We start from the raw sequence: 26,403 nt of genomic DNA, 5'->3' as shown, positions 1-26,403 counted from the left end.
TTGGAATACCTCAAACATTTTCAGTCAAATGGATTCTCATGTGATTTAAATTGAAAAATTGAAACGGAGAAATGATTCAGTTAATACAGCTCAATTAATTATTACTCTAATTAAGCAATACTGAGTTTTACATGACAAAAAGGGCAGAGTTCCATTCAACAATACAGAATCCTCGCTGCTGCATTTTGAGTCGAAAGGCCGAAGAAAAAGGCGCACAGCCTCGTCGGATCAGTGTAGACCGTGAAGAATTCCATGCATATAGCCTCCGGTCAGCGAAAGATCAGGGACGGAGGGAGTATTATTTTTTATTTAAATACTCCTAGATATTATAGGAGTACATTAGACTAATGGAATGGAAATGATTTCATTTATTAATGAAAAACGTGTATGCAATTAGTTGTACTATTAATTAGGATTGAATTCCGAAGAAATATTCATTTCGTATGTTTTTCAAACTTCAATTAATTGACGGTCTCCTTAGTATTCTATTATTCATACGTTGGAATAAAACTAGCAATTTTAATGTTATTTTATATATTATAAATCATAATTATTATTATAATTTTATCAAGCAACAGATTAATTGGCTGTTGTTAATCAATTATATAAGTTCACGTAACACTATTTCTATATTTCAAGTGCATTGAAGTAATCTACTATATTAAACAATATCACAGCTCTACCTCTATATATAAATTAAATTTTCTAAAATTGTAGTACTCCTACTACTGATGCAGATGACATGACATTCAAATTAAATTATCCAATGCAGATGTAAAAATTAATTAGCTGTGCAAGAGTAATTTATTTTTCATTTAGTGAGGATTTATATAATTTAAAGGCATTTTTATTAAACTACTGAAAGGTTACAAATATTGATCTAGTTAAAGAAAAAATTAATACTCGCATGCAATTTCTTCCACAATGGTGTCCCATACTCTTCACTAATTGAGATTTAATAAAGTAATGAATATCAATATACTACTAGTAGTGATTTGCAACATTATTCCCATTTTTATTTTTATACTCCCTCCTCCGTCCGCAAAATATTGTCCATGTTTGGTTCGTCACGAGTTTTAAAAAATGTGATAAAAAGTGGGTAGAAAAAGTTAGTGGAATGTAGGTCCCACATTTATATATTGATTTTTTAATAAAATGTTAGTGTAATGAGTTGGTGGAAAATATGGTTTAATTACCAAAAGTGAAAAAAAGTAAGTGGATAACATTTCGCGGATGGACCGAAATGGCAAAACTGGACAACATTTCACGGACGGAATGAGTAATAATAATAATAATAATAATAATAATAATAATAATAATAATAATAATAATAATAATAATAATAATAATAATAATAATAATAATAATAATGTTGGTTATGATAAAATTCGAATTCGACTACTTAAATTAAAATATAGGAGTAGTATTTTGTTAGGTGTTGGTTCCCAATGTTAATTTGGCTTCCCAACGCTTGCTAATCCTAGTGTTATTTAGGCCACCCACAACGCGTTACGCGGGTGGCCCGTATCCCGTCACTTGGCATTCCGCCTCCTCACGGCTTCAGTGCACCTCCACCGCCTCCGGGGGATGATTCGCCGGCGGAGTAGTTTTTTTTATTTTCTGTAAAATTGTATTTTAAATTATGTCATTTTTATTTTTTTAGGATTTTAATTATGTTTTTTTATTTTTTTTGAATTTTAAGTTGTATTTTTTTATGTTGTAATTTTATTTTATTTTTAATGACGTGTGTTTTTTTAATTGAATTTGGTTGGAAATAAAAATAAAAAATAAAATTAAATGAATAGTAATTTAAGGGACGGTTAAGGGACAGAGGGTTGCAGGTTCCGTCCCTTAGTTAAGGGATGGAGTAAAAAAGTACAGTGGGGCCCGCAAATAGTAATTTAAGGGACGGTTAAGGGACGGTTTAGTGACAGCGTTGTGGATGGCCTTATGTATGCCTCTGCTTCCTCTGATATCATCTTTTTTCGTGCCTCTCATATATCTCTCTAGTCTCGTCGTCTGCCTCTCATTTCTTACATCTCTTTATGCAAACTTTCTCCAATTGTGTTAAGAACAAATTGCTAAAATAATTCCATTTTCGTGCTTAGATTTTCAAATCTTTCCAACTTCGTGAGGTTTTTGGTCGCAGATTATAGAGGAAGGGTGAAAATGAAGCACGACATTTACCTCCTCCACCATCCCTCCTGCTTTATATATCATCACCTTCATTCTCAAATTGGAAGACCGACGAATTCAAAAAATCAAATTACCAAGGAGGAATGGCTAACATCGGTAAAACGCATATGAGAAATATTTTTGTGTTTTGTATAATTGCTAATGCTAATATTTTTCTTTCTTTTTGTGTCGCAGTGAACACGACTGAAGACTGTGTGAGGCTCTACATTAAACATGGGACAACTACTGTTGCTGAAATCAAGCAGAGGGTCAACGCAACTTACGGCCTGCAAAGGATTAATTGTTTTCTTGAGATACTAATGGTCGTGTCTCAAGTTGTTAGGGACCACATTCAAGATGACGACCCTTGTGCCACCGTGGATATGTACCTACTCAGCGTCCTGCATCAGGCCCAGGGCGCTGTTGACGCCGCCTATCCAGACTGGGCTCCGGTTTCTGAGGATTTAAAGACGACCGTGTCTAATGCGATTGCCATCCTCGTCACCAGATCTCTCAAGGAGTCTACTGCTTACAAGATACAAAAGATGGCTTTTCATGTGGTTTTTTTAGTCATTCTCACTACCCTCTCCTTTGTCATCATTTGTAACAGCACTGGAGCGCTGAGAGAGCTGTGCACTGCCTTCTTGCCACAGGCGGTGTCTGTGATTTCCCACCTCGTGGAGACATCATATCAAGCTCAAAGCGTTCGTCTGCGTAACACCTTGGAGACTGCTGCAATCTTTAAGAAATTCCAGGGCCTTGTCTCTGAGATTGTCGATGACCTGATCATGGTTTAGGGTTTCTGATTTCTGATTCACTATTATTATATTAGGCTACTCCTTAGTTTGATGGTTGGCGTTTCTGTTTATGTTTCACTAATATATTAGGATAATTATTAGCTTTGTATTTCTTTCTTGTTCGCCCGGTAATCATCTTCTCTGTTGTATTTCACTTCATTTAGCCCTTCTCTGCTGACTGCTATGTTGTGAAATTAACTTCATGATTACCTTTATTAATCGCCGCCTTCGCCTTCTTATATTTTATTGTTTCTTTCAATTAGTGTTACACTGGAAATTAGGGATGGGTAAAAATACTGAAATACCGCCCTTACCGTATCGAAAAAATACCAAAAATACCGGATTTTCGGTATACCGCAATTTTCGGTAAGGTATCATACCTTACCGATTTATTTCGGTACGGTAACGGTATGAATTTTCATATACCGGGGCATACCGGGGTATACCGAAAATACGGTATATACAATAATTTTAGGTATATACCGAAAATATGGTTTATACCATAATTTTCGGTATATACCGATATCAATATATGCCAAATTATATCAAGTAAATTCATACTTTTACCAAACAAAAAAATATTTACATATACAAATCAAATCTAGCCTCATTATAGTTGTCGGGTAATCATGTAAATACAAAATCAAATAAACTCAATTAGGAAAACTAGATATCGTTGAATCAATTAGTTTCAAACAAATATAAGATTTTAGTTAAATTAGTTCCAAACAAATATCGTTGAGCGTTGTGTGATTGCGTGGAGATTAATTGTTGTAGTGTTTTTATTGAATATGTTTGAGTTTGTTTAAATTTCATGTTTTCTAAGTATTTTTGAAATTTTATTTTCATTTGTGTTTGTATTTAGAATTATTAACAAAATAATGATATTTTGGTATGTCGTATTGTAGTCCGATATACCGTAAAACTCTGGTATACCGCAAAAGTACGGTATACCTAATTTAGATATTACATACTGAAAATAAGGTATGGTATCGATATTGAAATTTGTTATACCGAAAATAAGGTATACCGAAGTTCGGTATACCGAAAATTTTGGTAAGGTAAAGGTATGATTTTTTCTCATATCGAATTTTCGGTAAAGTATACGGTATGATGGTTTCGGTAAGGTATACCGTATCTACCCACCCCTCGGTGTCTGTGATTTTCCACCTCGTGGAGACATCATATGAAACTCAAAGTGTTCGCCTGCGTAACACCTTGGAGACTGCTGCAATCATTAAGAAATGTCAGCGCCTTGTCTCTGAGATTCTCGATGACCTGATCATGGTTTAGGGTTTCTGATTTCTGATTCACTATTATTATATTGGGCTACTCCTTAGTTTGATGGTTGGCGTTTCTGTTTCACTATTATATTAGGATAATTATTAGCTTTGTCTTTCTTTCTTGTTCGCGTGGTAATCATCTTCTCTGCTGTATTTCACTTCATTTAGCCCTTCTCTACTGACTGCTATGTTGTGAAATTAACTTCATGATACCTTTATTAAACGTCGCCTTCGCCTTCGCCTTCGCCTTCGCATTCTTATATTTTATTATTTCTTTCAATTAGTGTTACACTGGAAAATTAGGGAAGGGTAAAAACACCGAAAAACTGAAATATCGCCCTTACCGTATCGAAAAAATACCGAAAATACCGGATTTTTGGTTTACCGTAATTTTCGATAAAGTATACCGATTTATTTCGGTACGGTAACGGTATGAATTTTCATATACCGGGGTATACCGAAAATACGGTATATACCGTAATTTTAGGTATATACCGAAAATATGGTATATAGCATAATTTTCGGTATATACCGATATCAATATATGCCAAATTATATCAAGTAAATTCATACTTTTACCAAACAAATAAATATTTACATGTAGAAATCAAATCTTGCCTCATTATAGTTGTCGGGTAATCATGTAAATATAAAATCAAATAAACTCAATTAGGAAAACTTGATATCGTTGAATCAATTAGTTTCAAACAAATATAAGATTTTAGTTAAATTAGTTCCAAACAAATATCGTTGAACGTTGTGTGATTGCGTGGAGATTAATTGTTGCAGTTTTTTTATTGAATATGTTTGAGTTCGTTTAAATTTCATATTTTCTAAGTATTTTTTAAATTTTATTTTCATTTGTGTTTGTATTTAGAATTATTTACAAAATAATGATATTTTGGTATGTCGTATTGTAGTCCGATATACTGTAAAACTCTGGTATACCGCAAAAGTACGATATACCATATTTAGATATGACATACTGAAAATAAGGTATGGTATCGATTTTAAAATTTGTCATACCGAAAATAAGGTATACCGAAGTTCGGTATACCAAAAATTTTGTTAAGGTAAAGGTATGATTTTTTTATCATATCGAATTTTCGGTAAGGTATGCGGTATGATGGTTTCGGTAAGGTATATTGTACCTACCTACCCCTCGGTGTCTGTGAATTTCCACCGCGTGGAGACATCATATCAAGCTCAAAGCGTTCTCCCGCGTAACACCTTGGAGACTGCTGCAATCTTTAAGAAATATCAGGGCCTTGTCTCTGAGATTCTCGATGACCTGATCATGGTTTAGGGTTTCTGATTTCTGATTTACTATTATTATATTAGGCTACTCCTTAGTTTGATGGTTGGCGTTTCTATTTCTGTTTCACTATTATATTAGGATAATTATTAGCTTTGTCTTTCTTTCTTGTTCGCGCGATAATCTTCTTCTCCGCAGTATGTCGCTTCATTTAGCCCTTCCATGCTGACTGCTATGTAGTGAAATTAACTTCATGATTAGTTTTATTAATCGTCGTCTTCGCCTTCGCCTTCTTATATTTATTGTTTCTTTCAATTAGTGTTAAACTGGAAAATTTAGGGCTGGGTAAAAATATCGAAATACTGAAATATCGCCCTTATCGTATCGAAAAAATACCGAAAATACCAGATTTTTAGTATACCGCAATTTTCGGTAAGGTATCATACCTTACCGATTTATTTCGGTATGGTAACGGTATAAATTTTTATATACCGGGGCATACCGGGGTATACCGAAAATATGGTATATAACGTAATTTTCGGTATATACCGATATCAATATATGCCAAATTATATCAAGTAAATTCCTACTTTTACCAAACAAATAAATATTTACATGTAAAAATCAAATCTTGCCTCATTATAATTGTCGGGTAATCATGTAAATATAAAATCAAATAAACTAAATTAGGAAAACTTGACATCGTTGAATCAATTAGTTTCAAACAAATATAAGATTTTAGTTAAATTAGTTCCAAACAAATATCGTTGAACGTTGTGTGATTGCGTGGAGATTAATTGTTGCAGTTTTTTTATTGAATATGTTAGAGTTTGTTTAAATTTCATATTTTCTAAGTATTTTTGAAAATTTATTTTCATTTGTGTTTGTATTCAGAATTATTTACAAAATAATGATATTTTGGTATGTCGTATTGTAGTCCGATATACCGTAAAACTCTGGTATACCGCAAAAGTACGGTATACCAAATTTAGATTTGACATACTGAAAATAAGGTATGGTATCGATATTGAAATTTGTCATACCGAAAATAAGGTATACCGGAGTTCGGTATACCGAAATTTTTGGTAAGGTAAAGGTATGATTTTTTATCATATCGAATTTTCTGTAAGGTATACGGTATAATGGTTTCGGTAAGGTATACCGTACCTACCCACCCCTCGGTGTCTGTGATTTTCCACCTCGTGGAGACATCATATCAAGCTCAAAGCGTTCGCCTGCGTAACACCTTGGAGACTGCTGCAATCTTTAAGAAATGTGAAGGCCTTGTCTCTGAGATTCTCGATGACCTGATCATGGTTTAGGGCTTCTAATTTCTGATTCACTATTATTATATTAGGCTACTCCTTAGTTTGATGGTTGGCGTTTCTGTTTCTGTTTCACTATTATATTAGGATAATTATTAGCTTTGTCTTTCTTTCTTGTTTGCGCGGTAATCATCTTCTCTGTTGTATTTCACTTCATTTAGCCCTTCCCTGCTGACTGCTGTGTAGTGAAATTAACTTCATGATTAGTTTTATTAATCGCCGCCTTCACCTTTGCCTTCTTATTTTTTATTGTTTCTTTCAATTAGTGTTACACTGAAAAATTTAGGGCTGGGTAAAAATACCGAAATACTGAAATACCGCCCTTACCGTATCGAAAAAATATCAAAAATACCGGATTTTCGGTATACTGCAATTTTCGGTAAGGTATCATACCTTACCGATTTATTTCGGTACGGTAACGTTATGAATTTTCATATACCGGGGCATACCGGGGTATACCGAAAATACGGTATATAACTTAATTTTAGGTATATATCGAAAATATGGTTTATATCATAATTTTCGGTATATACCGATATCAATATATGCCAAATTATATCAAGTAAATTTATACTTTTACCAAACAAATAAATATTTACATGTAGAAATCAAATCTTGCCTCATTATAGTTGTCGGGTAATCATGTAAATATAAAATCAAATAAACTCAATTAGGAAAACTGGATATCGTTGAATCAATTAGTTTCAAACAAATATAAGATTTTAATTAAATTAGTTCCAAACAAATATCGTTGAACGTTGTGTGATTGCGTGGAGATTAATTGTTGCGTGGAGATATCATATCAAGCTCAAAGTGTTCGCCTGCGTAACACCTTGGAGACTGCTGCAATCTTTAAGAAATGTCAGAGCCTTGTCTCTGAGATTCTCGATGACATGATCATGGTTTAGGGTTTCTGATTTCTGATTCACTATTATTATATTAGGCTACTCCTTAGTTTGATGGTTGGCGTTTCTGTTTCACTATTATATTAGGATAATTATTAGCTTTGTCTTTCTTTCTTGTTCGCGCGGTAATCATATTCTCTGATGTATTTCACTTCATTTAGCCCTTCCATGTTGACTGCTATGTAGTGAAATTAACTTCATGATTACCTTTATTAATCGCCGCCTTCGCTTTCGCCTTCTTATATTTTATTGTTTCTTTCAATTAGTGTTACACCGGAAATAACCTAATTTAATCATTTCCGAGAAAATAGTATTTACTAAACCAAATGTTATTAATTAGAGAATAAAAAATTAGTAATTAAATTTGTCCAAACGTATTCATTTTTATAAATCTTCTTTCCATTTATATACTTGCAAAATACTATCAGTCCTAATATTAAATTTGGTCATAGTACTTTGGTGAATAATTAAATTTATCAAGCAATACAAGTCAATATAATGTATTTTTAAAAATCTATTACAATTATTTTTTATTTATACAGTACTCCTATAGTCCTATTAGTTAAATATTGGAGTAATACTTTAGAGAGTTATTAAAATTTGTCAAAAACTTTTAAGTCATTCCATATATTCACTCCCAATTTTTTTTATATCTCAATTTATAGTTTACTTTTGTTTTTTGGTATATTTAAAAATATCTAGTACTCCAGTTTTCACGGACATTATTAATCTAGTAGGAGTAGCTTTTATTTTAATGTTATAAAAATGTATTAATAAAATAACTAATTAAAGATTATATTATCATATAAAATGAACTATTGCTAGTATTCCTAGTAAAGAAGAATAATAAACATAAAAATACTAAGATATGCAGCGTCATTGGCGTTGTAATTCATGACATATTGTTTCTAAATAGATTTATTCTAATTAAAACGTGTCAAAGTTTTATAAATTCAAACATGTAATTGGCGTTGTAATTCATGACATTATAGTGACGTTAGTTTTTTAGATATAATAAAGTACTAATAAATGTACATAAATTCTACAATATATAATTGTTGAATCTTTTAGATATTTTACTTTTAAAATCGGTTCATGATTTTGAATTAGTTTTATGCTCCATAAATCAGCACCATTAGCCATTTAAAATAAATATGCATAGAAAACGTGTGCATTTTTATCAAATTAATGTCTCTCCTCTCTCTTCCACATTTTTGCAAAGAATTGCGAGTACAGTTTTTTCTCATGTCTCTCAACTTCTTTCTCCTCACCAACTATACTCCATTTGATCTTTACAATTCCGATCCATGCTCTATTCTCACTCCCTTCATTGAAAAAATTATAATCATAACTTTCAAATTAAAGATTTAGAAAAAAAGATTTTATAAGGTATTATTGCACAGCAATTCATTTCTTTCCAATTTTTATTCCCCTTCCTTTCTTTTACTTTCATTTTTCTTCTTTGTTACGATAATTAATTATGAAGATTAAAATATTAATTAATATCATTAAGTGTTAATTATAGTATTCAATTGTTTTTGCTCGTATGGAGTGTTAATGTCCAACAATTTAATCATAGACATTCACATCCAATTATTTTATTTTTAAATAAATACTACAAAAATGGCTACATGTGTATATATGCTTAATTTCTTAGTATGCCATCATGTGAAATAATCATAGTTATTCATATCCAATTACTTTATTAAATTATTTTATTAGTATTGTCATCCAAAAAAGTAATAATAGTATTTTATATTCAATTAATTTATTATTAAATAATTTTTAAAAGTTTAAGTTATAAAAAAGACTACATGAATATATATACTTAATTTCTTAATACTATCATCCAACAAAATAATAATAGTATTTTGCATTTAGTTATTCTATTATTATATGCTTAATTTTTTTGTAATCCAACAAAATGGTATCTTAATGCTTTAGGCATAGTGTCATCATCCAATTTCTTAGTGTAACATCAATTTATGCTATTTCTCTAAATAAATGGCACCTTATTTCGAAGTGAACGCATTTAATATTTTCATACTCCATTTCCATATATAATCAATCTAATTTGATATTGATTTAACTTTGCAAATATAATAAAAGGGCAATTAAGTAAAGGAATAATAGTTAATAAGAAAACCGGTTTATATAAAAAATCGATTTAAAATTGAAGGGCATTTTGTATATACAATTTTTGTTAATTAATCTTTACTCTATTTGCATATACTACACTCATGTAATAATGAATGAAGATTTTTTTGAAGTACATGAAATAGTAGTAATTAATGATAGTAACTAATATTTAACTCATTAACCGAAACATATACGTGAGTTGTTTTATCCATAACCAACTTAAAATAGAAACAAAAATATTTCGTTATATTAATCAATTGAAAATTCACAAAGTGAATAAAAAACTAGATACCAAAATTAAAAACTAAAACTAGAAACTAAACTTAACCACAATAAAACATAATCAATCCAAATTGATAACATGGATATCTGCGCTCCTCGTTGACACTGCCCCCCCGGCGTGGAGATTCATCATCATCAAAGATAATAGAATAGTTTTTTAGTTTTAATTTAATGAGATATTTAAATATCAAGATTAATGTTTGTCTAGAGTTTTAAATAAAAGCGGGTAGCTTAGTAAGAAAATAATATGTTCCAAATGGCAAGAGGAAAAGAAAATTGAGTTTTACAATTTAGTTTAGGCATTGAATTTCAGATTTTGATTGTTTATCATATTAAATTGGCTATAAGTGGAATTTTAAAAAATGAGTAGATCAAATGATTTGATGGAATCACGTATGTATTTTCATTATGGTCTACGCTAGACGCTATTATATGATATTTCAGCAAAAATAATTGAGTCATATATGAATTTGATTGGATACTGTTGATGCAACTGTTTATTTTGTAAAACATTTAAGTAAATTAATTACTACTATTATTTTATAAAAACACTCAAAACCATAATTAATTAATTAATTATACATTGTGCCCTACTCTCCTAAGGTTGCAGTGATGAGTTGAAGCTTCCTTGACTACAAAGGACTGAGATTTAATGACTTGAGATACCTGATCAGGGTCAGGCACATCCTCCTGCATGTTACAAAAATAAACATACATTAACTAAGGCTTAGGCTTATAGTTATAAATAAATATGCAGATTTGAGATGACTGACTTACACGATGGTTAAATTTCTCCACACGTAAATTAAATAAATTCAAATCCAAACCAAGATTGTGCACAATCCCCACCTGCTACGTCAAATATTAAATAATTCATTAGTACTAAACTAAGATTTAGTAGCTCAAAGTAATAGTATTATGCCTTAAGAATATAGCAATAACCTTATGCAATGCCCTGTGAGCACTAAACCTCACCACAGGCTGGTGAGAACGAAGATTTGGGCGCATAACATCTATGTTGTCTTCAATTATACAACTAGCTATGCCTACCACCCCTTCCAGTGTCCGGAATCCTTCTATTGCCACCGTTTTATCTTTAGCATTGATACAAGACTGTATGCATTCATAGGTATCTTGACTCCAATAGATAGGCCGAACTCGTGCAACCTACATCTCAATCTATATACATCAGCACTTGAACCATCAACATTATTTTTAGACTACCAACGATGCAATACCTGACGAATACGGCGAATCAGGATGTAAGTCCCCAATGGCGAAGAACACCAAGAGAAGAGCCTAGCGAATTTTTCCCATATTAAGTAGAATCGTTGACGACGTACTTCTCGCGTATGACGTAATTCTCCCATCTGCATGTAAATCCAACCGGCATACCACATATATGATGCATGATGTACCAACCATACATATGTATTGTGCATATAGACATGAAAATGATCAACAGATCACAAATAGTGTCATCATCTAACACCCCCACGGAAAACATCTTTTCTTACCACAAATTCTAGATATATGGCATGGAACTGAACGTGTTTTCCTTTAGTGAAAACAGTGTCTTCAGGGTATACTTGATCGATTGTGATGACCATCCTTGGATCTCTCTATAAGAATATACAATTATACAACTATAAATACTTCAACTATTAGCTAGGTAATACTTTTGTAATTCCTCAAATATGATGTAATAATAATACCTTTAGCATATTGATTGAACACACAAGGGAAGCAATCTGAAGAGTAGGATTTTCGTCACAAAGAGCCTCATGGAGGAGTTTCACAACTTTGTTCAAGGATGTGTCATTCGTGATATGATAAAGCAAACGAATAGCATTCCCCCGATATGCAACATTACCGGTGTTGACGTCTTTAAGTAAGGCACCAGTAACCAGAGAAACCTTGTTAGCACAAAATTTTAAAAAAATTAGCCCCTAACTAGTTAAGTTACAAGAGAAACATGTAAATGTAAAACAAAAGGAAAGGAAATGCAAACCTCATCTGCAATAGGGCAAAGATCCCTTGCAATTAGATGAAACAATCTTCTCAAATGAACATCTTGGAAACGATACAGATTAACAGCAGATGAAAGTATAGCTGCAGCTTCACTCTACAAAACATATTACACTAAAAGTCAAATACTATCCAAATCCTAACACATACCACTTTCTCACAAACATATGAAAATTGAAAACCTCTACTCAATTGGAATATCATGTGCATATAGATATGTAATACGGTCATAAATAGTTCCCAAGTTTCATGAATCTCAATTGCTCAATAACAAAATGGGACTAACTCAAATACCATAGTTGAGATAGAGAGAGACCTTTGTGAATATTTCACCCTGATTGAGAAGATACAGAAGCTTTTTGATGATCTAAAGCATACAGAAAACCAAAATGATTATACAATTTTAACTAAAATTTGTTGTAATTAAATTTGAAATTGAAGAAAAAAGTACCAACAAACATCTAGCTTTATCAATATGTGGATCACCAAAACCCCTAACTTCAGTTAAAACAACATGTTTCTCAATCACAGACCAGGACCAATCTGGGGAAACATTAACAAATTCAAAATTCAGTGTTTCTATGTCAAAATAAAAAGAACAAAATCGAAATCAAAACAATATATAGAATGATTAAACCTTTTTTAATATCGCGATCATTGTCTCTCTTCATAATCAGAGATATCACTGTATTCAGCATATACTGACACAAAACTTGAACAACACTCCTCTGCAAACAAGGCCAAAACATACATACAAGTTATACGAACACAAAACTTGGACAACACTCCACCTATATACAGGATATTGATCAAATCCTACGTAAACTCAACTTTAAAACTAAATCCTAATATCTTGAGGAGATAAACACAAGAAATTAAATTAGAGCTTAATCTCATAAGGACATAACCTTATGCATGATATCAGGAGGAGATAAACGCAGTAAATCTAAATGATTTGAGTCCTACATAAACTTAACTTGAAATTTAAAGCCTAATATCTTAAGGATATAAACACAAGAAATCTAATTAGAGTTTAATCTCATAAGGAGATAAGCTTATATAATATATTGAGGAATAAGCGCAGGGAATCTAATTAGAGTTTAATCTCTTATGGAGATAAGCTTCTACCTCAAAAGATAAACCTAAATAGCAGACAATGACATTTGGTTGGTGACCATGAATCTAACCATAGATAAAAAAAATCAAAGAACAGAAACACAAATGCATGGGTAAAGATCATGTTAGAACACCAAGAGAAAAGCTTAGGTCCCTGAGTAAAATATAGCTTATATACACAACAAATTCATAGAAAGAATATTACCTCAAGATTATCTTGCAGTTTTTACTGGCTGTGCACTGACCAGTTAGGCCATTACACCAATCATCAATTCATCATAACTGTTGGGAGCTTCAAGACATTTACCAAGCAACATGGCCAACTACCTGTGTAAAATACGAGAAATCATTGGCGACTGTTGCAATCTGGAGCTCATTAACACAGATACATCTGATTCTTGTCACAACTTCATGCCATATAGTGAAACATATGTTTAACATTGAAACAATTAGACTATTAGGAAAAAAACATAAACTTTGACTAAGGAAATATATAGGCAGGATTAAAGTCGAAGAAAGTTTATTAATTAAGAAGCTATCTGTGTAGGAAGACATGTTCACTAAGTTAATTTCCCCCTCAAAACAAGATGTCCAGAGACAAAATGAAATGATTCATGACATTAAATACATGTACTCCCCCCGTCCCCTAAAAATAGGAACTTTTGAAGGCATGGGTTTTAATGCAAAATTGGTGAAGTAGGAAAAAGATAGAAAAAAAGTGTATTAGTGGAAAATGGGTCCCACTAATTAGAGAGAGAATTTTCCTAAATTTGAAAGTTTCTATTTTTAGGGAACATGCAAAAAAGGAAAGATTTTCTATTTTTAGGGGACGGAGAGAGTAGTATGGATACATATGAACAAAAGAGCAGGATAGATCAGATGGTAGCATGATACAATAATCATCATCCACATATAGAATTGGTGTTTTGGAAAGTATCACTACACCTCTCCTTGCAATTTTCAATTGCAAACTTCAACAAAATAGACAGAATATTAAAAAATAAACAAAGTATGGACTCAAACAAAGAAGAACCAGATCAAGTGTGAATCACCACAGTACATTATGCAGATTAATAGGACTGCAGCGATATATCTACTTTCACCATATTACATTGTCCCTATATGATCTATGCCACAGATCTTGAATTTTTGTATACATCTACATAATCTTTATATAAGCAATTCTTGGGGAATCAAAAAAGTTATAAGTGAGCATCAAACTAGTAACTCCTCATTTTTTACTATATCTTCTATTGTATATGCATAAGTGATTGTTTACTACAGTACACAAACCAAACCAGGCTATATATTCCTGTTGAAATTAGCTCAGTTTCACTTCGTGTCAACTGGTACAATTTGATCATAAACGACGATAAAAAAATTAACAAATCGAAGATACCTGACCAAGAATAACTGTAGTGTCACTGCTTTTCAGATCTGGAGCAAGATTTCTTAAGTATGGATGCCCATTATACCCCAAAACATATTCTCTAGCAGAGCGTATACCAGCCAAGTCCTGCATTTTACATGAAAACACTCAAATTCTGAGCAAAAAAATTCCTCATTAAAGATTTTTCAACAAAAAAGGAAGGCAGTAGAAATGGCACAATGGTTCATGGCATTATAAAATGTTCTACATACCTCCTTTGGTATGCCAAGAGACCACCTGCCACAGTACAAACGTAAATCGCCACATGACTAAACAGAAACAATAAAGTTAACAACTTTCATCCACAAAACTCGAGAAATCTGGTAATTTACACAGATGTGAAATCGTAAAACACTAATCACATGCACAACCCTCCATCCACTAAAAGACACATAAGCACCTAATCAGTGTACACCACCAATCAATCTATATTCAATTTCACAAAAACCAAGGAAGAACACATAAATGAACTAGATCACTGCGGTTGCAATCGATTCAGAACCTAATGCAAAAGGTATTATAGATACTATAAACATATAGCCCAAACCACAAATTATCCTCAATTATCGCTTCATTTAGTTTCTGAACTTAAATATAGTATGAAATAAAAACTGAAATTTCTCGATGCAGATCTGTTTTAAACGAAATTTCTGAAACAGAAAAAAATTGAGAGTAAAATTCAATGTCTATTCACTATTGTTACCCGTGATTTATAAACGACCGATGTTATTTAGATGGACGGCGGTGGCGCCGCTGGATCCTGAACGAATGGGGTGAACGACGGTGGGCGGAGGCGATTATCGGCGGATGAAGATGTGAAGTTTATGCGTAAATTTCTTACTCTCCCTCTGTCCAATCAAAATAATGAACATACAGATACTTTCCATTTTGTCTCTCATAAAAATATGCTTATTTTTATTTATAAATTTCCTTCTTAAACTTGTTATTTAATATATTAATTTATTTATAACATATACTATTAATTGTATTTTTTTTCTTCTTCATAAAATTAAAATAAATAACCGAGCTAGATGTTGAATAAAATATTTGAACTGACTAACAAAATTATTTAGTGTAGGCGTAAAGTAAATTAATAAGTTGATAGTGCTAGGGATGTCAATCGGGCCAGCCCACCGGGTTTCGGGCCAACCCTATTCGGGTTGTGGGTTAATCGGGTGTGGGCTAATCGGGTTGTGATTTTTCCGTGTTATAAAAGTTCAATCCTAACCCTAAAAGCTCGGGTTTCGGGCTAACACATCGGGTTAATCGGGTTGCTACCGATAAAATTAACATGCGATCAATCCAATAAATAATGGTGAATATTAGTCACATTTATAAAATGTAAAATATTTAATTATGATAAATTTGAGATATATGCTTAAACTCAAACATAAACATGATCAAATACTAATATTTGAGATTGCAGGAATCCCGGGCCTTGAATCTCATAAACAACTGTTTTAACTTAATAATTTAGTGTAGTTATACTTTAACTTTCATTAGAATGCTGATTATATCATATACTATATTCTAAGTTGGTGCAGTAGAGATGATGAGTTGTTTTCATAATTGATGAAATATAATAATGTCCCAGCATATATATTATTGTAATTTATAAAATAAGCTAGTCATCTCGCAAGATAACATATACTATTAGAAATAGCTCGAAGAAAAGGTCATAGAAAATATAAAATGATAAATACAATTAAAAAGTTGCAATCATTCGCATAATTAATCGCAAGAACTATTTGACATGCAACACACTTACCAGTTATGAATGTAATAATATGATTATTCAGTTCAATTAAAAATCTCTAATTATAAAAATGTGGAAACACTTGCACAGTGAACTTATAATAAGTAAATGCAAATAAAACCTTTTTAAATTATGAACTACTATAACACGAATTCTACACCAATAATCTATTGGAATACCTCAAACATTTTCAGTCAAATGGATTCTCATGTGATTTAAATTGAAAAATTGAAACGGAGAAATGATTCAGTTAATACAGCTCAATTATTACTCTAATTAAGCAATACTGAGTTTTACATGACAAAAAGGGCAGAGTTCCATTCAACAATACAGAATCCTCGCTGCTGCATTTTGAGTCGAAAGGCCGAAGAAAAAGGCGCACAGCCTCGTCGGATCAGTGTAGACCGTGAAGAATTCCATGCATATAGCCCCCAGTCATGACTAGCGAAACAAATGTGACGATACCAGTTGGAAAGATCTTCCCCGACTTCTTGAAACGCAATCCCATCACTCCAAGAAGAGATGCGGAGAGAAGAAGACCGACTGAAGATGCCAGAAAAGGGTTTGTCGGGAGCATGGTGTACACGAAAACCAGTACTGATGCTGACACTCCACCCGCGATTAGTGACTTCTGGCTTCCACCCTTGAGATATCCCATTGCTCCACCGATTCCAACCAAGGCAGCGTAGCCTAGTGTAAGTTTCTGGGACATCGACATGCCTCTCCTTTTCTCATGGCTCTCATCTTCATTTCCTTCGCCTCCGTTATTACCATCATTTCCACCTCCACCTCCACCACCACCGTTGCCACCAGCTCCACCAATGATGTTGTCAGAACCCCCAGAGTCTGGTAGAATATCAATGCCTTCCCCAGCTGAATCAACTGTAAAGGTAGTAGGCACCTTGGAGTCCGAGACGAGTCCAGCTACAGTCCTCCAAGAACATTGGTTTCGCCCACCATGAGAAGTGGGAAACATACTATGCTTTTTTGACAGGTGAGCAACAGGTGTAGTTACTGATAGTGATGACCGGCTGCAACTGGTGAGAAGATGATGTTTCCTTGAAGAGCGGAGTGGAGATGTGGGTAATAACAGCAGAGCCGACTGAGAAAATGCCAAGAATTCTCCCATGCTGATTCACGTATCTATGTCAACATATTTGTCTCAAATTCTGCGCCAAGGAAATTATTATGCATTCAGGAAGATGACTCCCCGGGATTTGTAGCTTCTGCTAATTCCACAAAAATCAACCTGCTATTCACTATCTGCAGATTCACACAATTGGACGAATCAGGAAAAAAAAGAAACTCAATTGCTCGATGCAATTCTCATGAAGATTAGAGGAACACATACTCAAGTCCTTAATTGCTCTCATCTACACGAACACTAAGAATTCCTTTTAACAACTTTAATATTCACCAAAGATCGTGAAACAACAACACACTATCCAGACGAAAATACCGAAAGCAGATATCAAGAAAGCCACACATATATGTAACGGACAGACTTCATTAGTAGTTCCCAAGACCAAGTACTGTTATCTGCATCCTTTAAGCACTCAGTTCATGGTCCACATCACATTATGATGGAGGAACATCTAAAATAGCTTTAACGAGATTTATTTGAGACAACGAAGCACAAGACTACAATCTACTATATCACACTATCATTTACAAGAACAAAATTATCTCACAGAAGAAACCATAAACAACTCAAATCATAGACATGAAGGTATACCGGCTAGAATCTAAGAATTCAATTCAAATGGTGGTGAAGTGCAACAAACATCACACATGGAGTATAACAACACGTAGCTACAGCCGACAATACCCTGCCATTCATAGCCTTGAGTGCATTTTTAGCATCTATTTCACGCACAAATTTGACAAAACCGAAACCTTTTGGCCGTTGGGTCCTAGGATCTTTGACAAGCCTTACTGCAAACATTAACACACACACAAACGACATTATCAGAAATGTTTTCAAGAGAAACAAAGCAACGACCATTTCTTCAAATATGAGATTAACACTACAAGAACAATAACATACACAAATTAAAGATCATTTCTTGGACCTCAACAATAACACACAAAAATCTCCGATTTCTGAAACATAAATGGTAAAATAACAGTCCAACGCTAAGAGAACAAATTTTACCTTGTTCAATTAAGCCAAAGGGCGAGAATAACCTCTCCAATTCCCCAGTTGTTATGTAAAACGACAACCCTAATCACCAAATTAACATCACCAACAATCAAATAAGAAGAAAATAAATCAAAATCCGAAATCTAATCAACAAGCTAAAATCAGTAGCAATACATACTGCTTACAAACAACTCTGAAGCAACTCTTCTAGCCATCCGATTTCGCTATTGCCATATTTTTGTACACAGCCAATCTTTTTTTGCAAGGAATTTGGGTGTAGGACTGTAGGGTTTATCGGTAATTCAACTGAGCTCAATTTTAGCAATTTACAAGGGGGGGGCCCACCTAGCTATTTCTTTATTAAGCTGTTAATCTTATTGATTTTGTAAGGTTCCCAATAAATATTTTGTGTATATTAGAATGTATGATCGAAAAAAGTATAGTACCCAGTATTACTAATAAAAAATTATTAAAATTTTGGCTTGACTTAGTTCGTAAACAACGAGAAAAAGTTGGTCGAGAAATGGGCATATTTTTTTTACCAAATCACATATCTCCTCATTTTCAACAATAATAATATAATAATCAATTTGCAAACTTTTGAGTGAGAGCTGAAATAGAATAAAAATCTTTCAAGCGACAATACAGACATGTTTACAATGCACTGCAACAGCTAAAAGCACAATATGAATCAAAAGAGGGAAATAGACTCAGCTGTCGTTCGCTTTAATGTCAAATTTTGCAGAATCAGAACGACGTCGTTGATGATCGGTTACAAGTTTTAACTAATCAGAAGATCGAATATAAGCATCACTGATACTGGTTTCAACTGTTTGGATGTCGGCAAGATACTACGACTATCGAGTCCATTCTACTACCTCCCTCTCACAACCGTCATCAATTCACTAACCAGAATTCAATGATGTGCACCGTACATCTGACTGGAATCGTATTGTTGATAAGCAGCTTTGGGCGACGCACTCTTTCCATAAGCAGCAGCTGCTGCTGTAGGAACATTCCCATAGCCACCAGACTGATCGTAGGTAGGCTGAGTTTGAGCATAGCCCGACTGCGCAGCAGCAGTTGCAGGATAAGCTGCTGTTGCTTGGGTAGCACCATAAGCCGGATCTGTGGGCCCTTGGTACCCATATGTTGTATTATTGGCAGCTGGTTGTTCGGCATAACCAGGTTGAGCTGTAGGGTATGAACCATAACCAGCTGCAACAGGTGCTGCCTGAGAATATGCTGGTGGCTGTTGAGCTCCCGGCTGACCATACCCGGGCTGACCACCTTGAGGAGGATATGCAGAAGCAGATGCTGTAGTGGGAGTTTGCCCATATCCGTCAGTTGTGCCCCCGTAGGAAGGATAGCTTTGTTGCATAGGTGCACTTGACACATAGGGGTAAGACTGTTGAGACGGCATGTTCTGACCGTATGGTTGAGTGGCGGAGCCAGGGCCTTGGTAAGGCGCTTCTCCAGGCTGATTAGGCCTAGGCTGACCATAGGACTCAGAATGAGGTGCTTGTGGCTGCACGCCGTACATTGGTGGCTTATTGTATTGGTCCTGATGACCATAACCCGAGTGGGCACCGCCCTGAGCATATGGTGTTGGCTGAGAGCTCATGTGGCCATAATGTTGTGCGGAAGCAGGGTGATCATATTTAGCCTCGTTATACCCATGTCCATATGGTTGTGAAGGAGCTTGCGGGTAAGGAGCTGAATGCCCATACCCTGGGCCCTGCTGCTGCCCGTAATTGTAGCTGCCCTGGTAAATGAAAGTCAAGATAGGGGGTCACAGTTCATGAATACTGATACCAAGTGGATTTAAGGTACTGTGCCAAAATATATAAGTAGCACCAACCTGAGGTGGAGGTCCATGCATTGATGCTGGAGGTCTTTGCTCCCAGCTTGGACCAAAGTTGCTTCTCGGAGCCTGTGGTGGAGGGTAGTTACCATATGGAGGAGGATATTGTGAACTCTGAGAAGGATATTGTCCTCTGTGTGGATAATCATAACCAGAGAATTGCGCATGATGAGAGCTCCTTGGTCCCCATTGTGGAGCAAGAGGTCCGCGTGGACGATATCCCTGCTGGTTGTATCCACCAGAGAGAGGTGATGGTCTGCTCACGGTCTACGCATATAATTGAGTAAGAATAAATAAGTAGCATAACAAACACAATTCACGCCAAAAAAAGTAATAATACAAGTTGAAATAGCTCATAATACACGTCTAATCTCAACAACAACACAGGCTTTAACAGTAATAAAAACAACTAGCAAATAACTAATGAAAGAGCATTAAGTATTAATGTACTATGGGTTTGCAGGAGCTCAAACATAGTAACAAAATAATAAATCATATAAAGTTTAAATTACAAAAGGAACCAAGATCCAACAATAATACATTAATGAAATAATAGATTCAGAAAAAAAAAAGCAATACCATCTTGAAGAGTTATACATCTAGAAAGTAAAACATGCATCAACGAGATATGTGGTCATATGAGAAAATCAACAATGATGTAGAAGTGAAATCAAAGCTACAATTTAGGGGTAGAGAAGAAGTTTCACATATGAGCAAAATCCAATCTAAACCTTCGCAGTGCATTACTCAGCGGTCATTTATCAACCACATGTGCTTTGGTGTACAGAAGTAACCAATTATCTTACACCATATTTCTATACGTGCTATGGCAATTGATGAACCTTGAAGAAGAAACTATGTGATTCATAATTAACAGCAACAAGAAAGCTTTTTCTTCAAGAGAAAATAATTCTGATAATGGTTAGAATGCATAGACAAACTATTCACTAAAACACGTGTAGTGTAATGTAGCAAACCAGTATTTGCTCAAATTCAGAAACAAAACAGCTTTAAACAAGTATAAAATATGTAACCACTTGTGGCAAGGACAAAAATCAGAAGAAATAGGAGTCTAACATTTAACCAATTAATTTCAAGCTGATCATCAATTACCAAAATAGCATATAGAAGAGTGAAAACTACCATATTCTCCAATACAGAATTATTTTGATTGTATAGATCCAAACTACTTCATAAAGACAATTTCACTATGTGGGGCACTGTTTCTGGTAAGTCTAAAAAGTATGATATCAGGCAGACCACATAGCCTCACTAGTGATATTATTTATCAGCTTCTAAGTCTCAAAGCAATCTTACCAACTATTAACATCCTGCAAGGTCGAGGTTTAATGCTTGGTACCTCTCTTCCGGTGACGCAAGAGAATAGTGGTGGTTGTTATTGATACACCAAGAAGTCAATGCGAACTGGAAGTGAAAGAAAAAGCCAAATTTGCATTTTAAGTCAACCAATTCGAAAAATTGGCACCTTCAAGACAGATAAATCATGGCAACTGAAATCTTATTTTGAATTTGAGATTTTCCTAACAGCATTCAAGAAGTCTAGCTAGGGTACTTAAAAATCATTTAGTTCATCTAGCAATTTTCTCAAATTATAGAAGGTGGCATGAAATTATGAAAACCCTCACAAGTAGCCTCTAAGAGGGTCCAAGGAGACCATCTACTAGCTGATTTGATGCCCAGTTAGTTAAGATATTTATAATCAATCTAAAGAACCTATCAATATAATACCATACATTATATCTATAAGAGTTTGAATGTCGCATAACATCAAATTTCACCTAAAGAAGATAGACATGGCAAATGCTGCAAAGCATGTGATCAGACTGAAACATGTGGGCACCACATAACCTATAACCACGTAGGGTATTGCTAAGGTATCATTCATAAGTTAGTTCATTAGCAATTGAAAACAACTATATTCTAAGAAGATATATTTTCAAGGAAGAAGGAAGCAGCAAAGAGTGTCTGCTTATCAATCACACTACAATCTACGATTAAGGCCTCTAACTTTGGATTATATAGAAACAATAGGTAGTAACCATACAGAAAAGTATTATTGAATTAATACTATACAATATAATAAAGTGAATCCTCGGCCAAAGAGGTTTCCTAATTAGGCATACCAATATTGTACCAATAATACATAGCATAGAATGTTATGCAAAGACATGTATTTGCAAAACAAAGATGCACAAACCAGGATGTTATGTAACCCAGTTGGGAACCAGCACAATAAGCAAAAACAACACTTAGTAATTCCACATGCTTATGCAGGGGGCAATACTTTCTGCCGAGCATCATTGAGAAGAGAGAGATATATGAACCAGTCTACATGATAGCTCAGAAAAGGAGAAACATCTAAACAAACCTGATTCATAACTTCTATGATCATTTCTCTGGCAGTATCTATCTGCTTCTTGTTACCAGTCACACGGACCATCTTTTCACTAGATTGGTCGGCAGGACCATTTGGTTGTATAAGCTGCAGACAAAGAGATTTCCAACTTTACCTACGAAAAGTGAACCAAAATTATCATAAGTAATACAGTATCTACTACCTGAATGCGTGCCCCAGATCTTGTCTGCAAGTTTCTGATTGTTTCTCCACCCTTTCCAATTATTAAACCAACCTATAGTAGCAGTAAATAATTTAGCACCTCGTTTCTACAAACATATTACATCAATAACACATGGAGACGCAAAAGCATATATATGTATGTCAACAAAGAGATAGCAGATAAGAGATGAAGGGTAAACCTTTTCAACTGGGACTTGAATTTCAAGTAGCTCACCACCACTGGCAGCCTGAGCTGTGTTGAATCCTCGAGCAACAAGTGAGGGTGAACCTCCAGCATCAGCCTAACAGAACACAATCAGTTCAAATTCAGGTTTTAAAGCACAGAAATACAAAGGAAATGAAATAGAAGTACACCACAACCCAACCTCTGCAATCACGCCCTTTATCAACCTTTCTGCCCGATTTATACTTTCCAAGGTTCCAACTAGTTCCAAAGGCCTGGATACAGCTAGGGGATCTGCATCAGCATCCCTCACAATTTGAATCTTGGCACCAGAATTATCCTGCAGTGACCGAATTGTATCCCCTGCTTTGCCTATTAGAACTCCAACCTACAAACCCAAAATAAGCAGAAGTGTTTAGAGGCAAATATAATATAGTATTACTTGCAGTGTCATAAAAATCCAGCAGCTATACGGAACCGAACTACTTTTCATAAATTTCAGCTTCATCTTCAACATTTAAAAACATACTACCAGGGTCAAAACATATGCTATGCCATGGGAAAGACAGAATGTGCCGGTAGATCAGATACGGGTGCAAAACATTCAAACTGACCTTTATGATTTCTATATTCTAAGATAGGTCTTCTATCGAAAAAGGTAAAACTGAAACACTTTTCATCACCCTAAACAAGTATCCAGATTTCAGAACAATGTAAGGAACATAGAGAGCATTCTAGAACTTCATAACCAATTAGAGAATGCAAGTATAAATATTAAATTGTGCCATTGGTTTACCTTGTCATTAGGAACCTCCATTTTACGTGACAGTATTGTATCTGAACCTGGCAGCCTGTCAGCAGACTGAACTGGAACATCCCCCTCTCTCGGCAGATTGGAGGGCTCTTCTTCAGATTCTGCATTTGGTTGCCCTGCTTCTTCAGCACTTCCAACATCCGTTTTCTCAGTGTCACTAGGAGCGGTTTCTACAGTGGCCGTCTCGTGAGGCTCTTTGACAGGTACTTGGACCCCCATAGATTGGCCATTATTATCCTCAGTTTCAGGCTTCTCAGACTCCTCTTTAGGTTCATCTTCTTTCTCCTCTTTAGATTCTACTTCCTTCTCCTCTTTAGTTTCTTCTTCCTTCTCCACTTCAGGTTCTTCTTCCTTCCCCTCTTCTGTGTGTCCGTTCTGTGGAACTGCTAAGAAGTTCAACAATCCCACTTAGAAAAGTCTCCATTTGCACTTTTTTAAAGATAAGAGCTCAAAAGACCTCCTAGGTCAAACTTGCAGCTATAATCAAAATGTAATCAAAATAAAATAACTCTAAACTGTAATATTTTGAGAAATTCTGATAAACGAATTAGAATATGTAACCTTAGACATTTTAACGGTACTATCTATCAATCGCATTTGATCACAGTTTGCACCGGATAAAACAACAGATGTCAAATACTCAAACAAATACCTCCGAATCTTAACAGCTGAAAGTGACATGAACATCAAGATTCAAGGAGCAGTAATTAGGGCATATCAGCAAAAATCACCTGAACCATCAGCCTCGGCAACATCATCGCCATTGCTCTCCAAACGGGGCCGTTTAGCCTCAGATTCATCCACACCGCCATTCCCCTCCTCCTGCAATCCGTTCTTCAAAGCGTCAATATCCGAGCAGTTCTCAGGCTCCGTAACCGCTGCAGGAGCGTCGCTGTGCTCAATATCTTCGAGCTTCCTCTTGAGGCCATCTCCGGCGGCGGATGCAGCGGGGCTAGCTTCTGGCGGCGTGATCACGCTCTCATCCGCCATAGATAATCAGATAACGTCGTCGCAGCTGGGATTAGGGTTTCCTCTTCGCCTGTACCAATTGCTAAGTGGTGAATCGTGAGCTCCCTTTAACTGTTAAATCAATTTATTTATCACGACACATTTTCATGTGGTTGGTGTGTATATATTTATAACTACATAAGATATTTTTCCTCTTTAGGTAATTGGAATTTGGGTTTGGGCTAAAGCTAGAATTATGGGCCGAATTTTTTCAATGACCCAATTATTCAATCCAACTTTTAAAATACGATAAATTAAATAGTGGGCTGTTAGAAATCATCCAAGAAATTCTTAAATTTCAGTTCATTTGAAAACGAGTAGTAATTTAAATTATAATGTATGTCAAATTTTTAAATAGTTTTGTAAAATTTTAATGATTTATAAATTACTCTGTAAAATTTTAATTTTCTCAATTGTTTATTGTATGTACAAAATGATTGTCGTTTCATTGACATAAGAAAAGGAAAAAAGAGAAACGAAACCAATTAAAATTAGTAAAAGAAAAGAGAGGAAAAATAAAGAAAGAAATGCAAACAAAATAAAATAAGTAAAAGAAAAGAAAGGAAAATAAATAAATATAAATTTATTGATGAAACACCAGACATCATTTTGTATATAGATGAACGATTGCGAAAAACTAAAACTTCATGATTGTTTTAATCAAACCTTATCTGACTGACGAGAAATTTAGCAATATTCGTGATTCAAATAGCTATTATCTCATTTGAAAACTATAATAGCCTTTATCTTTTTTCTATAACCCTGATTGTTCCTTTGATATAAAGTAGTACTATTACTACAAAATATACTATGTATGTATGTAACACTGTAGTCAATGATAGAAACTATTGCATGTATAAAAGTTTTATGATTCTCCAACCTTAATTTTAATAATATATCAGCACCTTTTCTTTTTGCCGCATGGAACATGCGTAGACATATATAGAATCTAACAATTATTGTACGTGTAAATATGATAAAGAAACGCAGCGCAGGCGCCGTTATATATATTTATATAGGGATGTATTCATATATTTCGCATTTTGTATTTCCAAATAATACGTATCAAATTAATAGTAAGGCATATCGATGTAATTTATTTGCGGAGATTTTTTATCGGTACACAAACAGTTAATCCTTAATTTTAAAGTAGTTGTTGTTAAGAAGTATACATGCAACTATGCAAGCCTCGCTAAGTAGTAGTTCTACTTATTAATTAACATAAATAAGTAAAGATTATAATTTTAACCAATCAATTGTAAATCAAGGTCGCCCATATAAATAAATACAATATGAATAATCTCTTTCTAGTATAAAAAATA

The 26,403-nt window shown here is 34.3% G+C and overlaps 3 protein-coding genes across 11 annotated transcripts; all 3 read right to left on the bottom strand.

Annotated features, from left to right (window-relative positions):
- Window positions 1-93: 93 nt before the first annotated feature.
- On the bottom strand, window positions 94-18,969 carry LOC121806542 (protein FATTY ACID EXPORT 2, chloroplastic-like). Of its 5 annotated transcripts, none has more exons than XM_042206644.1 (4): window positions 18,812-18,881; window positions 18,646-18,714; window positions 16,920-17,753; window positions 94-263 (listed from the first exon to the last, which is right to left on the bottom strand). In XM_042206644.1, exons 3-4 carry the CDS (start codon window positions 17,617-17,619, stop codon window positions 229-231), a joined length of 735 nt encoding a protein of 244 aa, XP_042062578.1. In that variant the 5' UTR covers window positions 17,620-17,753; window positions 18,646-18,714; window positions 18,812-18,881; the 3' UTR covers window positions 94-228. The 5 variants fall into 5 exon arrangements, with proteins under 5 accessions (XP_042062578.1, XP_042062588.1, XP_042062561.1 ...); XM_042206654.1 differs by lacking the exon at window positions 18,812-18,881 and adding an exon at window positions 18,387-18,425; XM_042206627.1 differs by lacking the exon at window positions 18,812-18,881 and adding an exon at window positions 18,226-18,425 and having other exon boundaries at window positions 18,646-18,687.
- On the bottom strand, window positions 10,600-15,607 carry LOC121806521 (coatomer subunit gamma-like). 4 transcript variants are annotated; one of them, XM_042206598.1, is made up of 14 exons: window positions 15,438-15,607; window positions 14,947-15,003; window positions 14,705-14,821; window positions 13,511-13,632; window positions 12,827-12,917; window positions 12,641-12,732; window positions 12,506-12,556; window positions 12,173-12,286; window positions 11,877-12,077; window positions 11,679-11,783; window positions 11,400-11,531; window positions 11,104-11,328; window positions 10,939-11,010; window positions 10,600-10,851 (listed from the first exon to the last, which is right to left on the bottom strand). In XM_042206598.1, exons 5-14 carry the CDS (start codon window positions 12,885-12,887, stop codon window positions 10,738-10,740), a joined length of 1,167 nt encoding a protein of 388 aa, XP_042062532.1. In that variant the 5' UTR covers window positions 12,888-12,917; window positions 13,511-13,632; window positions 14,705-14,821; window positions 14,947-15,003; window positions 15,438-15,607; the 3' UTR covers window positions 10,600-10,737. The 4 variants fall into 4 exon arrangements, with proteins under 4 accessions (XP_042062532.1, XP_042062523.1, XP_042062541.1 ...); XM_042206589.1 differs by having other exon boundaries at window positions 14,947-14,971; XM_042206607.1 differs by lacking the exon at window positions 14,947-15,003.
- A 276-nt stretch (window positions 18,970-19,245) lies between the features above and the next one.
- LOC121806507 (far upstream element-binding protein 1-like) lies at window positions 19,246-25,162 on the bottom strand. Of its 2 annotated transcripts, none has more exons than XM_042206569.1 (8): window positions 24,805-25,162; window positions 24,056-24,459; window positions 23,462-23,647; window positions 23,276-23,377; window positions 23,077-23,148; window positions 22,887-23,000; window positions 20,495-20,764; window positions 19,246-20,398 (listed from the first exon to the last, which is right to left on the bottom strand). In XM_042206569.1, the coding sequence occupies exons 1-8, from the start codon at window positions 25,061-25,063 to the stop codon at window positions 19,550-19,552; spliced, it is 2,256 nt and encodes a 751-aa protein (XP_042062503.1). In that variant the 5' UTR covers window positions 25,064-25,162; the 3' UTR covers window positions 19,246-19,549. The 2 variants fall into 2 exon arrangements, with proteins under 2 accessions (XP_042062503.1, XP_042062512.1); XM_042206578.1 differs by having other exon boundaries at window positions 24,056-24,456.
- Between the last annotated feature and the right edge of the window lie 1,241 nt (window positions 25,163-26,403).

Source organism: Salvia splendens, chromosome 1 (assembly GCF_004379255.2).
Source record: "Salvia splendens isolate huo1 chromosome 1, SspV2, whole genome shotgun sequence".
Classification (NCBI taxonomy): domain Eukaryota; kingdom Viridiplantae; phylum Streptophyta; class Magnoliopsida; order Lamiales; family Lamiaceae; genus Salvia; species Salvia splendens.
The sequence above is the reverse complement of the archived record's forward strand: the minus strand, read 5'-3'. Positions and strand labels throughout refer to the sequence as shown.

Coding starts and splice junctions, on each gene's coding strand:
- LOC121806521 (XM_042206598.1), bottom strand. CDS start 12,887: ATGCTGAATACAGTGATATCTCTGATTATGAAGAGAGACAATGATCGC. Junction 11,784..11,876: donor GTTCAATCAATATGCTAAAG/GTATTATTATTA, acceptor ATATTCTTATAG/AGAGATCCAAGGATGGTCAT. Junction 11,329..11,399: donor TGATTCGCCGTATTCGTCAG/GTATTGCATCGT, acceptor ATTGAGATGTAG/GTTGCACGAGTTCGGCCTAT.
- LOC121806542 (XM_042206644.1), bottom strand. CDS start 17,619: ATGGGAGAATTCTTGGCATTTTCTCAGTCGGCTCTGCTGTTATTACCC. Junction 264..16,919: donor TTCGCTAGTCATGACTGGGG/GCTATATGCATG, acceptor CGCTGACCGGAG/GCTATATGCATGGAATTCTT.
- LOC121806507 (XM_042206569.1), bottom strand. CDS start 25,063: ATGGCGGATGAGAGCGTGATCACGCCGCCAGAAGCTAGCCCCGCTGCA. Junction 23,001..23,076: donor GATCTGGGGCACGCATTCAG/GTAGTAGATACT, acceptor CTTTGTCTGCAG/CTTATACAACCAAATGGTCC. Junction 20,399..20,494: donor TGCATGGACCTCCACCTCAG/GTTGGTGCTACT, acceptor TTCATTTACCAG/GGCAGCTACAATTACGGGCA.